The 16,181-nt window shown below is 46.3% G+C and overlaps 1 protein-coding gene across 2 annotated transcripts in view; it reads left to right on the plus strand.

The window, feature by feature from the left end:
- The window catches only part of THOC2 (THO complex subunit 2), a 1,289,207-nt gene that overhangs the window by 10,578 nt on the left and 1,262,448 nt on the right, over positions 1 to 16,181 (plus strand). For both annotated transcript variants that reach the window (XM_086918507.1, XM_086918508.1), the window contains exons 4-6: positions 35 to 105; positions 2,191 to 2,312; positions 15,010 to 15,143. In XM_086918507.1, coding sequence (XP_086774633.1) covers positions 35 to 105; positions 2,191 to 2,312; positions 15,010 to 15,143 — 327 coding nt within the window. The remainder of the gene's footprint in view (positions 1 to 34; positions 106 to 2,190; positions 2,313 to 15,009; positions 15,144 to 16,181) is intronic.

Here is a 16,181-nt window from a genome sequence, read left to right on the forward strand (position 1 = left end):
TTAAACACCTTAACTTGTGTTAAATTTATTGCAGATATTGAAACCAGCTGTTTAGAAGAAAAAAGTAAACGAGATTACTTTACAGTCCTGGTGTCATCTTGTCTGGTAAGTTGAATGCTTAAGTCCCTTTTGAGTTCTTATTATTTATCATTCTTAGAAATGCATCCTCCACTGAACGTGATCACACATCTAGATTCAATGGGAAGAGTGTGGCAATGTAAAGTAGAAGTTTCTTTTTTAAATTTTTAAAAATTTCTTTTATTAATTTTAACAGAGGATGAACTAAATACAAAAAGAAAGAAAGACATTGTTGCAGAATAAGAGTAGCGTTGTATACAGATACAAGGGTGGCTCAGTTACCATTGTGTTGTTGCACAATGTTACACATTCTTAACACTGTCATGTTACAACAATAGAATATACAAGGAGGGATACATGGTGTCCATAGCGCAGAGTGGCAGTTAAGAATAACAATATGGCGTCTATCCTCAGGGAGGGAATGTGTGTTATCGGGAAATGGGGCTCCTCACAGGGTGTGGACTGTATTAAGGGGGTTGAGGGGAGTAGGTTGGACATTGTGTAGAGCGTAGTTCATGTCAGTTTTAGGTGCTTGTTCCGCTATGTAATTTGTATCAGTCTGGGTTGTGGTTTCAATCCTCAAATGGCAATAGCTGTAGATATGATCGCAGAGGTTGCCATATGTTTTTAGGTCTGAATGCAGGTGGTTGGAAAGAGGTGTAAATGTCACTTGTGTTATCGCTGTTTACCAGGTCCTGCATCCATCCTTTGACTGTAGGGTGAGATGTGGCTCCCTAATGCATGGATATTTGGCGTTTAGCTAATACCAGCGCAATGGCAGTGTAGAGCCGGATTCCCTTCAGCAATGGCCGAACGTAATGTTGCACAGTATTTTGCCATTTAGTAATTGGGATTGGAAAAATAATTTGATTTTGGATCCGCAATGGGCAGATTTCATTTGTTTCTTGACTCAATGGTACCTGAATTCCGACCTCTGAACGCACACGGTGACTCTCTTGGCTTTCCAGCTTCCACATCTACGGGAGCTTATGTTCGTATTCATGAATATGGACAACCCTGTGATTAAAAAGGGAAAACTGCATCCTTGTAATGCTACTTCTCCATTGCGTATTTATGCAGAAAAAATCATAAGCAATGTACCCTCTGCCTTTCGAATGTCTTGGGATCAATATTTTGGGTAGAGGTTAAGATAGTTTCTCGGTATTAGCTGTGAAAAATAACTGGCTCTGACAATGGTAAATTCAGGTGACAGCGTCAAATTACTCTATACCAAGGCTGCTGTCTATCTAATCCCATATCCTATTAAGAAACATTTAGATCCTCTTTAATTTTTTATTCTTATTTGAGCTATTCAGAAAAAGACAAAATTGCCGTGTCTAAAGTGTACATTTAAAATCTGATATCTTTCAGGAAATGTCACGGTGTCCTCGACTTAATCACATATATCCTGTGTTCATGAATTTGATGCAGATACCTTTTTGATTTTAATAACTAGTAAACACGTTTATCTCATGGTGTTTGTAGTTGTGTAATTTGTTTATAGATTTTATAAATTTCTAGAATTTTCTGCCGCACAATCCATTGACCCATGCATGAATTTGCGACTGTTTAGCGGTGATTTTGCCGCCTTATGTATATCCCCTCCCTTTCAGCCCACATAAATGTTTTCATTTGTGCTGTCCTTCCCTGAAACTTTTTCTCTTTTATGGTAAAGGTAGCGTTCATTTAGGGGTGGGCTGTTGGCTGCAAAGTTAAAGTTAAACTGTTTTTGGCTAAGCTTCCCTTCTCCAGGGTTGTGGGGTGTCCTTGCATACGTTTAGAATTTTTCTCCTCCTTATTCTTCTTTGTGCTTTCCTGTTTCCCTACATCTCTTCTGCGGTTTCTCTTGCTTGGTTTGGTTTTCGTCTGGTGAGAGCATGTGATGAAAAAGCCGCTGGTGATGGTGAAACATCATAGTTGCATACTGTTATGACCAACTCCAGTTGGAATTTCTGACTTTTGATTGACATCCTTATGAGAATAAGAATCGTAGGATATTAATGTGCTTTGAGGCATATTGATTGTGGTTATTTTAGACTATAAATACTCATTCAGATACTTAAGTTCATCTGTTTCTGTTCATTTTATAAATATTGCTCTTGTGTTATGCAGTGCTTGGTTTCTGATACAATCCTAAAGGAACGTCTGGATCCAGAAACATTGGAATCATTGGGCCTTATCAAGCAGTCCCAACAGTTCAATCAGAAATCTGTTAAAATCAAGACAAAACTTTTGTGAGTATGCTTTCACTATGCTGGTTAATGTTTAATATTGCATGCAAAAACAAGGCATATGGTGCATTAATGACATGTTCAAAACAAGGGTCTCGGTCGTAGCAGGTGTTTGCATGGAGGTCACGTGGAGTCTCCTTTTTAGATATGGCTGTATCTTGCTTGTCGATTGCTGTTTAAGCAGGCTCAAGTGGTATGTAATGGCCCATCTGGGACTTGTGTTAGATAGAATGTTGTCATAAAAAATAAAGTGATTGGTTTATCTTTAACATGGGGAACCTTGCCACTTATATTGCCTGAAAAGCACTTCTTGGTTTGAAGAGGGGGAAATGAGAACAGGACGGGTGGGTTGACCTTTCCAAAAGCAGAATTTTAGCCCCGCAAAGTAGATATCACAAGGTAGTGCCGCACACGAGTGGAATCTAATGGACTCAATCGCTCACCAGTTCAATCACGACACAGTAAATCCACACACACTGACTGTCGTAACCGGTGCTATTCATATGTGTATGAGACCTGTTTAGGTCAAGGTCTCCAAGTTATTGATGACTTAATCAGACATTTCAGAAGAGGGAGCTAGTTGGCTATTCTACTTTCCCATGTCCTGTATCCCCGACTAGAAGTCATGGTTTTGCGTACCCCCCACCCTTCCCACCCCCCTCCCTGATAAGTCTTGCCTGGCCCTTTTGGTTCACCAATTGTATTTTCTGTGATGATAACGCTTGTGAATATGAGAAGGGGTGGGGAAAGGGTTCATCTGTTATAAACTCTTCCTGAACGTATGTTGCTCCTTTAAGGTATCTCATAACACTAAAAAGTGATGCATGGAATGCTTATAATGGCATTCACTTGGGCCGTATTCTAGTCCTTCATTTTTTGCACACTGCTCCATGCCCACATTGGAGCAACTATATTCAAACCAGCCTTGGCCCTGCTCCAGTAGGGACTATCCTTTCAGATCAAACAGCCATGTTGCGTCTCTTCTAAAAGGAAATCGATCTGCGCTAGACCAGTTCCAGCCTTCTTGGAATCAGTTCTGTGGCATTGCAGGGTATGGGGCCCATGCCTGGGAGCCACAACGTGATGGGCGAAATGCTTGGAATAGTCTCAATGATTACCAGTGACTGATATTAATTCATTCAACCTTCCTATCAATTTCTTTTCTCCTTAAAGTTGTAGGGCAAACCAGTGAGTTTAGTGTTGATCAGTACTATCATCTCTTATTCTCTGCTTATCCTAGTGTGCTTTTCCTCATATTCAACCATTACTCTAGAACATGGGTACTCGCAAGCACGATCACAAGGGCCAAAAAGTTTAGTCTAAGTTTGGTCTGTGGTGTGTTCGAATGCCTCATTGAAGCCAGCAGGGCAGTGGTTGGTGGTAGGAGGTGTAAGGGGAAGCAAATCATGTACAGCCAGGGCTGGCTTTAGGGTGGGTTCGGCTGCACCGGGCGCTGACCTGGAGGGGGGCACTGACCTATTTGGGGGGGGGGGGAGGGCTGTGTTTAGAAATAACTTAAGATTCAAAAGCACCTACTGCAGAGTTGCTTGTGTGCACACCTTTGAGGCATTAATAAACATGAAAAGAGTGCTGTTGTGTTTAGTGTTTCTGCTAGAGAGAGCGAGATTGTAGTTTTGTTTAGAGGCAGTTTCGCCGCAAAGTAGCTCAGAGGATTAGTATTCCTGCTGCAAAGGACACATCTGCATTTTCCTTGAGTGGATTAGTAAATCCAGCCTTTACCAGTGCTTTAAAACAAATGGAAGGGAAACTTTTGCCAGGTGGCAGTGACTGAATCTGAGGAAGAGGTCGGGCAGCAAAAATATGGTTTCCATACCACCATGCGCCACTAGTGCTATAGCCGTCCCTGTGTACATCTAGTGACTGAAGTGCACAATTTGACACCAAAAAACCTGGGATCAATCCTGGCTTCCCCACTTGATCAAATTACGTGATCCTAGGCAATTGCTTTATTTCACTTTCTCTTCTTTTTCTTCATTATCACATATTAGAGGACCTTGAAAGAAATTACTTCAGGATGTGTGCTATACGAAACCTTCTCCTGTGTTTGATTAAATTAAACTATAATGTTGTGCAAATAGAAGAACATCCCAGGCCACTCAAAGGGTACACATGTCGGCTGACTTCCCTCTTAGTTCACTACTGGCATTCTTGTCAGGGTGGGTGAAAGCATAAATGTTTCTGTAGTTGGGGATCTCTGTGTATAGTCATAATCTAGTGAATAGTCCCGCTCATGAGCGTGGACCCCGGAGCTATCAAAAATAATCTTTTAAGATATCTAAAAATGCAGTCCTGCACAGACAACTAAGAGAATTTAAGACCGATAATGCAGCCTATATCCACAGGCTACACTGTCCAGTACTTCAACTAGACATTCCACCAAAACCACAAACAGCACAGCCTGCCGAGTTTTCCTCATAGAGAAAAACTTCCCCTTTTACTAACAAAGCCTTCCGAATGATAGAGAGGAAGGGGAGGATAGACAAGCCCCAAAGGCTGCCATTATGTGGCTCAAAAGGGATACCGTGCCTTTAAGAAAACTTTCTAGAACTTTCTCAGTATCCCAGAATGCCCAGCAGGTCTCATTTACTTCAGTTCTTTTTTCCGGCTCCTGCTAGCAGGACCCTGGAGCATTGAGCTCTCCCCTTTTTTGGGTTTATTGTAAGAATTTTGCACTTTTAAAGTGTGTGAGTGTTTACACTCGACGTGTTTTGGTGCCCTCTTCCTTCTCTAGTATTCTGAGCACTTTTTTCGTCAAGAATGCCAGCATTGTTTGATAAATGCCCGGAGTGCTCAAGGAAGAAGGCCAAGTCGGACCCACACCCTGTGTGTATCCTGTGCCTCCCTTCTACTCATCTGCATGAGAAGGGTGAGATTTGCCAGACCTTCTCCTCCAGGACCCTGAGAGACAGAAAGAAGATCAGGCTCCAAGGACTGGAAGAAAGAATGCTGCAGAGTCAAGGTGGGTCTGGGCATGCTGGATCTGCTTCCTCTGCCCATGCTGAGGCCTCTGTGGGGCTTCCCAGCGTCAAGAAGGCTAAAAAGCGTCACCGTTCTCCGTGGACGTCGATGGCATAGACAATGCGGTCAAGAGGCATGACTGCGATCTGCTCCCCGTCTCCCCAGGGCTCTGGGTCGAGGCGACGTCGACGTTCGTCGTCGAGGGGACTGAGGAGACCGCCGTCGAGGTTGCCGCCGGAGACGCCATCGTCTTCGTTGTCGTCATCTTCGACGTCGACACTTCGACGTCGTGAGGATTCCAGACGGCCTCGGCGCTCGTCGTCGAGGCGACACCGCTGTTCGCCCTCGACGTCCACTCGACGTTCGGCATTGAGGAGGTCATCACATTCGACTTCAAGGCGCAGATCAGCTTCGAGGCGGCGAAGCCCGACGTTGAGGCATAGGTCGTCGACACCGAGACTACGTTAGTCAGCGTCGAGTGGGCGTTCTTTGATGCCGAAGAGGCGCTCGACACCTAAGAGGAAGAGATCATCCTCTAGGAGGCGTTCTGGAGCCACGAGTCCTTCCAGATCCTCGGGCACGACGGCGACGTCTGTCACCGACAGGGGGCGCTGTCTCTTGATCGCCTACACCAAGGAAGAAGATAAGGAAGTCACCGGGCTCGGTGTACTCTGTGGTGTACTCTGCCCCCCAAGCCGATGCCACCTCCTCCTCCTGTTCCTCTACATGGACCGCCACTGGCTCCGAGGTCGGTCTCACTGACGCACCTCCCTACGCCTCCTAAGGGAGCCCCTGGGCCGAGGTCCCCAGTCAGGCCACCACCGCAGGCTCCGCCGCAAGCACACGCGGAACGCCCAAGGCCTAGAAGACCTACATGTCGCTCTGGACGGAGAGGCAGATCCAGGAGTCGCCGTCATTCATCAAAGAGATCCAGACGACACCGCAGAAGGGGTCGATCTAGGTACACCACGGATTCGTCCAGCGCAGGGAACTATTCGCCAACTCTAGCAGAATTCCCTCAGACGAGGGTATTCCCTGTGGACGACTTGGTCTCCTTTCAGGAAGTCTTGTTGAGGGGGGCAAGCAAGCTGGGCATCCAACTGACTGTGCCCATGACTGCGATCTCCATAATATTTGAGACTCTCCACAAGAAGCACCTATCTAGGCCTCTGTTGCCTTTGGTGCCTGGATTAGTGGAACCGGCCATGGAGCTCTTCCTCACTCCGGCGGTGACGAAGGCAGCCCCCTCCAGGCTGCAAAAGAAATACAAGGCTCTTGATGCGGATCTGGCTTTCCTCCGAGTGGACCCAGTTCTGGATTCCGTAATTGTGACGGAGGCGAGGAAGCAACACGCCATCACCCCGTCCTCCAGTGTGCCTCCGGACAAGGAGAGTCGCTGGTTGGACTCAGCGGGCAGGAAGGTATGCGGGGCGGCAGCTACCTCCATGAAAAACTGCCAGTGCATCTGCGCTGTTGGGGCGCTATGATTGGGCGCTGTGGGAGTCCCTCCAACAGTTCGCCGACCTCCTCCCACGGGAGAAGGAGGATTTTATGGAAATCCTGAATGAGGGATTGCTGGTGTCGAACCAGCTGATCAGCGCAGCTGCAGACTCTTCGCTCTTGGCAGCCCACGGGTACTGCCATGGAGTTTATCAGAGGCGCACGCTTGGCTCAGATTGACATCACTGAAGCCTGAAGCCCAGCAGAGGGTGGCCAACCTGCCTTTCTCGGGCGAGACCCTATTCGGGAAACACGCCGACGATGAGATGGCCCGCATGAATGCGGAGGCTGAGACTCTGGCGGCTGTGGGCTTGGAGAAGCAAAAGGACCAGAAGTACTACCGCCCGTTCCAGAAACGGTACGGGGCGCAGGGCAGAGGGCGAGGTCAACAGTCTGGACAGCAACAGCAGCAGTTCCAGAGGAAGCCCTTCCAGAAACGTCAGAGGGGCATGGGAGGTCAGCAGTCTGCCACCGCGACCAAAGGCCCGCCCGGGTCTAGGCCCTGAGCGATTACTTCCCCGTCGTCCGTTACTCACTCCGGTGGGGGGAAGCGTTCAATATTTTCTGGCAGAGTGAAGAAAAAATTACTCAGGACAAGTGGGTGCTGAATATTGTTTGCAATGGATACAGTCTTCGGTTCACCAGCCCGCCTCCAACAATCCCACCGGTTTGCTCGCAGTTTCAGCTGCGCGCGAGCTCCACGCGGAGGCCGATACCCTGTTAAGGAAAAGGGCGATAGAAGACATCCCTCTGTCTCTTAGGGGAAAAGGTCTGTATTCCCGATTCTATCTGGTCTGAAAAAAGGACAAGAACGAGTTCAGGCCTATTCTGGATTTGCGGCAAGCAAACAAGTGGATTCGCAGCGAAAAGTTTTGCATGCTGTCTTTGCACCAGATTTACCCTCAACTGCAAAGGGGAGAGTGGCTGTGCGCGATAGACCTACAGGATGCATACTTCCACATGCCCATTGCACAGAAACACCGGAAGTTCCTGCGATTCAAAGTCGGCGCCAATCCCTATCAGTACACAGTGTTACTGTTCGGGTTGAAGTCTGCGCCCAGGACCTTTTCCAAATGCATGGCAGTGGTAGCGGCACACCTGAGAAAGAACAAGGTGTTTGTCTGCCCGTACCTGGACGATTGGTTGATCAAGGCATCCTCCTTCTCGGTAGCTCAAGCGCACTTCCAGAAGACGTCCGTTCTCTTGAACAAGCTGGGGTTGCACATCAACATGTCCAAGTCCATCCCGACTCCGGTCCAATGCCTACAGTACTTGGGAGCCTCCATCAATACGCTGTCAGCAAGCGCGTCTTCTTCGGAGGAAAGACGTTTATCACTCCTTCGGAAGGCTCAGGCTCTTATGACCGATCCATCTAAGACAGTGAGGACGGTGTCTTCTCTACTGGGGTCGATGGCCTCTTGTATCTTCCTCACGCCACGCGCACGGCTACACATTAGACCGCTGCAGGATCAGTGGGACCAGAGGAGAGGAAACTGGGACGACAAGATATGACTGTTTCTGCATGCTCTACAGTCTCTGAAATGGTGGTGTTCAGCCCTCAAGGGGGTTCCCTTCCACAAGGACATTCCCGCTCAGACTATCGTGACGGATGCTTCTCTCCACGGCTGGGGAGCGCATTCTGGGGAGGTACAGATCCAGGGAACGTGGTCCCAGACGGAGTCCACGTATCACATCAATTTTCTGGAACTCAGAGCTGTTCACTTGGCACTGAAGGCCTTTCATCCGTCCTTCCAGACCAGCTCTCTGCTTGTATAGACGGACAATACGACCACGATGTATTACCTCAACAAGCAGGGGGACTCGAGATCGGGCACCCTGTCGCAGGAGGCGCAGGCGATCTGGCACTGGCTTCTTGCCAGAGGACTGACGATAATGGCTACTCATCTACCAGGTGTGCAGAATGTTCAGGCGTACGCACTGAGCAGACTGATCAGGAAAACCACAAATGGGTCATCAATGACTAAGTACTCGGAGACATCTTCGCCAGGTGGGGCACTCCAGACGTGGATCTGTTTGCCCCCGCCGAAAACAGCAAATGCCGAGACTTCGCATCCAAGTACTACCAACAGGGAACGCTGGGGAGTGCGTTATGGATCGACTGGTCGAACAGCTTTCTGTACGCTTTTCCACCCATTCCCCTGATTCCGGTGGTGCTCATCAAGCTGGCCCAGTCCAGGGCGCGGATGATACTGATTGCCTCGGAATGGCCCAGGCAGTGGTGGTTCATGGACCTGCTTCACCGGTCTCTCCTTCCTCACATTTGGCTGCAGCGCCGGCAGGACCTGCTCACGAAGTTCGGGGGGCAGATGATGCACCCCAATTTCTCGTCTTTGAGTTTGGAGGCATGGCTCCTGAGAGAGTGCAATATGGCCATTTAAATCTCCCTGCAGATTGAATGGACATACTGAAGGAAGCCAATATACTTTCCACTAGGACTTCTTATGCGTACAAGTGGAAGAGATTTTGCATCTGGTGCAAGTCCAAGAACTATGATCCAACGACATGTAAGGAAGATGTCATCCTTCTGTACCTTTTACATTTGGCGCAGTCTGGCTTTAATTTTCATTCCATTAAGGTTCATCTCGCTGCGCTGACTGCCTACAGGAAATGCCCTTCACAGACCTCCTTCTTCCAGATCCCTGTGATCAAAGGCTTGAAGAAAGTGTTTACTCCTGTCCGGCTTCCTTCTCCTTCATGGGAATTGAATGTGGTGCTGGGTGAGTGAAATTCAGGAGTTGAGTTGCCAAGAACCTTATACTGTATTTCATGCTGCTAAGGTTGTTAATGCGTACTCACCCTAAATTTCTTCCTAAGGTTATTTCTGATTTCCATGTTAACCAGACCATAACTTTACCTACGTTTTTTCAGAATCCTTCCTCTCCAGCGGAAAGGTCTCTACATTTCCTGGATGTCAGGAGGGTGTTGAAATTTTACCTGGATAAAATCAAGGATATTCGTAGGTCAGACCAGTTGTTTATCAATTATGGGTCAGTCAGGACAGGTCTTGCTACCTCAAAACAGTCCATTTCGAGGTGGATCGTGTCCTGTATACAGTTGTGTTATCAAAAGGCTAATAAGACCTTAGGGGGTAAACCTAAGGCTCATTCCACCAGGGGCAAAGCTGCCACGACTGCTTTGTTACGTAATTTTCCCATTGCAGAAATTTGCAAGGCGCCCACTTGGAAGTCGGTCCATACCTTTGCTAAGCATTACTGTCTGGACTCTGATGCCAAGGCAGACGCTCAGGTTGGGCAGGCTTCGCTGCAAAATCTATTCGCACAGTAGTGGTGTTGAGAGGACGGCCCGGGACCAGGGTTCGATTCCCGGCGCGGCAGGTTTCTGGACCAGGGTCAGCGGACTCGATAATTCTCTCGCCTCGGTGCCCACTCTGATCAGCGATCACACTCGGCAACTCTGGGCATTAGCTTGCCTCATCTTCACTAACGGCCCCACCAGACCGCCGGGGATGCCTGGTCTCACCCTGGAGATACCCATTAAGGGACCATCTCTCAGGGAAGCCAGGAAGGGTTTCGCAGCGGTCGAAGCGCCTTGGGACCCTACGGGTAAGTAGTGCGCTATATAAATGCCTATACATACATACATACTTCTTTTAAAGCACCGCCTCTTTGGTGTGGGGATGGGCTTGCCATTCTATTCACTAGATTATGACTATACACAGAGATCCCCTATTACAGAAGGAGTAGTTTCTGTCCTGTAACTCCAGTTCTGTAGTAGGGGTATCTCTGTTATAGTCAAAAGCGCCCGCCCGCCTCCCCGGTGGAGTAAGATGTTCATGTTCGGAATGCTACAAGTCTAGCGTTATACGCCTTCAAAAAGAACTGAAAGTAAATGAGACCTGCTGGGCATTCTGGGATACTGAGTAAGTTCTCGAAAGTTTTCTTAAAGGCACGGTATCCCTTTTTGAGCCACATAATGGCAGCCTATGGGGCTTGTCTGTCCTCCCCTTCCTCTCTATCATTCCAGAGGCTTTGTTAGTAAAAGGGGAAGTTTTGTTCTGAGGAAAACTTGGCAGGCTGTGCTGTTTGTGGTTTTGGTGGAATGTCTAGTTGAAGTACTGGACAGTGTAGCCTGTGGATATAGGCTGCACTATCTGTCTTAAATTCTCTCTTAGGTTTGCAGGACTGATTTTTTATACATTGTAAGAGATTATTTTTGATTGCTCCGGGGTCCACGCACATGGGCGGGACTATTCACTAGATTATGACTATAACAGAGATACCCCTACTACAGAACTGGAGTTACAAGACAGAAACTACTCCTTCTGAATTGTTTGAAAACTATCACTGTATAAAAAAATACTTCTCAATGCACTGATATTCTGATGTACTAAGGTGAAACGGTCTGCATGTTCATGAAATACACTTTTGGAAATTTGAAGAGACTTTATCATATTTTTACACGTTTGTTGCAAGCTGTATTTGAAAATGAGTGCAGGACTCCCATGCTACTTCCTTTCTTTAACTTCAGTTAACCTGTAAATAAAGGTTTGCCCGCTTATTTAACATATTTTTAATACTATTAATGCTGAGTCAAGTAAAAAAGCATCCCAGTGCTGCTATTATCCTCGGGCCAGGTATAAAGGTCATGAGGGCCGCCAGCCCGTTCTTCAAGTGTCTGCTCTAGAAGAATTTGTTTTGATTCCCCAGAGCATTGTGTATAGTGAATGGAACAGAAAGAATATTGTGTCTTACTGAGCTTGGAATAAGACAGTTCTGAAGGTCACTGATACTACAGCAGCCTCTAGCCTTTTCTGTCAGAACTTCAACGGTTTATAGAAAATCATCCACAATAACAAATATAAATCCATGTATGAATGATGACTTGTGCTTTACGCAGCACTACTTAGAACACTTGAGCCATTTCTAAGTGTTATATATTACTTGTGTTACTATTGCCAAAAAAACTGGCGCCTACCTCTGACCGATGGTATACTGGGTTATTCTTTTTTTTTTTAAACTCTTTTTATTGATTGAAAATATCGCTGATTATCAGTACATTATAGGCAGTCTTTAACAAAATTGCATCAACTTGACTGATATATACCATGCACATCCCAACTACTATTATGAGCATTTGTGTTTTTGGACTTAGCTCTGTATCTTACCGTGGTGTATTCCTCAATTGTACTCCAGTGACAAGCCCAGAGGTGGCGGATTACATATGTTTCTCCTGTACGCATTCCATCCTCCCCACACCTGCTCCCACTTCTTGGGGCATCCCCTATTGATGTAGACTGCTTATTCAGCTGCCTTAGCCCAGTCCACATCTTTGCACCATTCGATGTATGTTGGTGTAAGTTGCACTCCCCAGTGTTTACCAATATTACATTTCACGATCATCATACCCAGTGTCGCCCAGGCTTGGTTTTTGCAATTCAGGTCTGTGGCCTCCCATATATTGAGAAGACACCTTTTTGGGTCCCGATGGTACAGGGGCCCGCAAATCTGTGTAATTGTCTCCATAATTGTGCCCTAGTAGTTTGTAATTTCCAAACAGTCCCATAGGATATGATTAAATGTACCTGTTCCCCCACAGCATCGCAGACACAGCTGGAAACCAGCATTTCCCATTTTAACAAATGTACTCCTAGGTGAGTATGCTCTATCGAGCACTTTGAGTTGTACCAGTTGCAATCTAGAGGGTATTGCTACCTCCCGCAGGGATTCCCGCGCTTCTTGCCAGTTGGTGTCTCGTCTAGTTCCCCTATGTCTTTCTGCCATTTCTCTTGAAGGCACTGTGTTGAGTCTGTCAAATTGTTAATGAATTTTTGATACGTTAGGGAGATTGCCTTCTGTTCCATCCTGTCCGTAAGTAACCTGTTTTCCAGTGGCAATGCCTCTGGGAGGTTCGTGTCTGCAGGGATAACGACCATGAGTGTGTGTCTGATCTTTAGGTAATGGAACGTTTCCGTTGAGGCCACATTTTATTGTTGTATCTTTTGAAATGGGATAACTTTCCCCTTGTCCCAAATATCTCCCACTCTTGAGATTCCTATTAGATCCCACTTTTTGAATCCTTTACAACTGATCAGTCTGCCCAATTTCTCGGTCTCCCAGAATGGAGTGAACTGTGCCCTTTTGTTGCGCCAATCCAGTTTCTTTTATACCGTGTGAGATAGGCGGACCGTGTGTGCTGTGGGCACTGAGCGGGTTGTAAAATTAGTTCTGTTGTATAGTGCTCGTAATGCCCCTCCCTCACATGCATGTGTCAATCCATTTGGAATGTGGGGTCTGTCAGAGGGGAGTGAATCCAGTGGTTAAGAACTAGACGTTGTGAGGCTAAGTAATACGCCTGTATGTGAGGGTGTGCTATACCTCCATCATATCATCCTCTGATCAATTTATTAGTGGCTATGCGGGAAGGTTTCCCGTCCCCTAGTAGGTTACACACGTCCGTCTCTATTGCCTTGAAATAGGTCTGCGGGACATGGAATTGCGTGTTCTGAAGGGCGTATAGAAATCTAGGCAGTGCCATCATTTTAAAGAGTGCTGCATGCCCTAGTAATGTTAATGGGACGTAGCCAGTGTTTGACATCACTTCGGAGATGTCTCAAGGGTTCTTTGAGGTTTCTGGTCATAAATTCCCATACACTGCATTGGATCTGGCCACACTACCATCTCATAGCCACCCGTACCATTCCAGTAACTGAACTCTCCAGAAGAGCCCCTGGCTGCCTGCTTCCGCACTGCCCTCTGAAGTACCCAAACGTCTATAGTGGACCTGGTTACACTGCCTACCTGACTGCTTTAAAACTTTTGAATTGCATAATATTCTATTCTCTGTGACCAACTTGATGGCAGTCCAGGAGGTATTGGTAGCTAGTGAGCTACCTGTTTGAGGTCCCTAATGTCCATGATTAGTTAAACTTTCATTGGAGTCAGAGGTGAGGCTCTGGCCTGGATTCAATTCTTTTTGGAAGGGCGGTCATTCCAGGTGTCTGTGCCCCCTTTTCATTCGCAGGACCATGCCCTGTGTAGGGGGTACCCCAGGGCTCTATTTTGAGCCCACTGTTATTCAATCTTTATGTGGGACCCCTAGCGGAGGTAGCCAGAGGCAGGGGTTTGTCCCTAGTGTCGTATGCAGAAGACACCCAGTTGGTGATTGCCTTTTCTAAAAAAAAGTCGTGCCAACTTAGTCCTTCAAAGAGGATCTGGCTATTATCTGACATTATGAAGGCTAATTGCCTTCAACTAAATCCAGCAAGTCTGAGATTCTTTTATATGGGAAGGACCAGGAGCTCTGGTCTGAGCAGTGGTGGCCTGAATATCTGAAACCTGTCCCGCTTCCGAAGGAGGCAGTAAAGAACCTGGGTGCTTGGTTCGACTCCGGTTTAACATTTGAGAAGCAGACCAGAGCTGTTGCTGCTGTTTGCTTTGGGCTCCTGAGAGGACTGAGGCCTTTGCTTGGTCTCTTTCCGCCCAGCGTTCGCCAAACCATCATGCAAGCCTCCATTCTTGCGAGGCTTGACTATGGCAAGTAGGTGCCAATAAGGCAAGTATCAAACGACTGCAGAGGGTCCAAAATGCGGCAGCTCGCATGCTAGTGGGACTCCTAAGATCTCAATCTGTTGCGCGAGTGCTCCTGAAACTGCACTGGTTGCCGATTGCAGCCCGTATTCAGTTTAAGGTGCTATGCACTGCACACAAAATCCTGAAACAGCAAGCCCCTACTGGTCTATCAGGCCTGCTGAAGCCTTATTTGCCTAGGCGCGTTTTGCGCTCCGCACACCATGGTTTGGTCTGTGTCCCTCGAGTGAGGAAAGCAAGGGCTGGGGGTCGCTCTTTTGGTTTTATGGCAGCTAAACTTTCGAATTCTCTTCCAGTTAGCATTAGAGCGATTCCCAATCTTCTGACATTTCGGAAATCATTAAAAACATGGTTGTTCCCCACTGTGTAACTTCTCGCACTTGTTAGTCTCCCCGATCGCTCTGATGGTCTCTGGTTGCGCTGGGACGCCTCGTCGCTGGGGCAGCCATGCGCATTACAAATCTTGTATAAAATAAATAAAATAAAATACATTGTTTGCTTTTCCTCAGCCTTTGCTGATAAGTGCTTCCTTTATATAGTTTATTTTGTCCGGTGAGCATCAAATAGAATGAACTTTATTTTTCTCCTTTGCCATTTCTTTACAGTGATAGCTACTGGATTTCTAAACTGAACCATTTTTTTCCTGATTACAGTTATAAGCAACAGAAGTTCAATTTGTTAAGAGAAGAAAATGAAGGATATGCAAAGCTGATTGCTGAACTTGGCCAGGATATTTCTGGAAGTATAACTAGTCTACCAATGCTTGAAAATATTAAGTCTTTGATAGGTAAGATCAACCCCATTTAGAAGTAATATTCAGTATTGACTTTAGGAATTGTAACAAACTTTGCAATTGTTTTTTATACAATTTATATTAAGTTGACTTTGCTCTGTATTCTGAATGTGATATTTCTATTAAGACTGTCGCTGTCATGCATAGTGCAAGTAATCATCTTACTTGCTTTCTTGAGGAGTGAGAATATTTGGAGAAGCACAAAGTGATTCCTCTGGTCTCTGCAGCTTAGATTCTGAATAGCAACCTTCATAATGGCTGACTTGAGAAAGTTGTTATGAATGTTCAAGATAAACCAAAAAGTAAGAAATCTTTGTCCGGGTTTTTCTCTTTCCCAACTGGTTGGAAATGCTCGCACTGCCGGCAGGACTGAGGGAAAACCTTTTGCTAGAAGAATGCAGTCTCTTTCCTTTGCTAATTTTTCTTAAGGGTTCTACATGTAACTGTTTTCTGTAAAGCATGCACCAGATGTTAACTAAGGGAGTCTTTGTCTTCAGAATTGAAAGGATGAACTGAGAGGCATTTGTGTGGTACTGGAAGACAGGAGAGAACTATAAATACTAGAACAGAACCCTTCCATATTGAATTTTGAGTTTAAGGGAAATCGCATCCTATCCAGGATCCCGGGGTACATTTTATCCTTTACGAGAGGAGCCTACCTACTTGAAGAATCGGTCCTGAGACTTCTGCACGCAGCGGATCTGAAATAATTCAGATACTAGTGTTTTGCAGCTTCTCCGTGTGACTTTCATAAATTTCAGTGTTTGAATCAATGTTCATCCCTGGAGAGGTTTAAGTACAGTAGAGCTACAGACGTCTACCTATACCTAGCATCTCTGCCAGTATCTTTCAGCTGTAAGGAAAGAAAATTATGAGGCTACAGTTGCCACCCAAAACGGTAATGCTCCAATATGAACTAGAGAGGCTGATGTTCAGAAGGGATGCGTCGGCTCTTTTTTTTTATTTCTCCATTATCTATTACAGATAAATCAAGCGATTGACAATTTTGGGTTTAAATCTGTTTCTCTGCTC

The sequence above is a fragment of the Lissotriton vulgaris genome, chromosome 4_1, assembly GCF_964263255.1.
Source record: "Lissotriton vulgaris chromosome 4_1, aLisVul1.2, whole genome shotgun sequence".
Lineage (NCBI taxonomy): Eukaryota > Metazoa > Chordata > Amphibia > Caudata > Salamandridae > Lissotriton > Lissotriton vulgaris.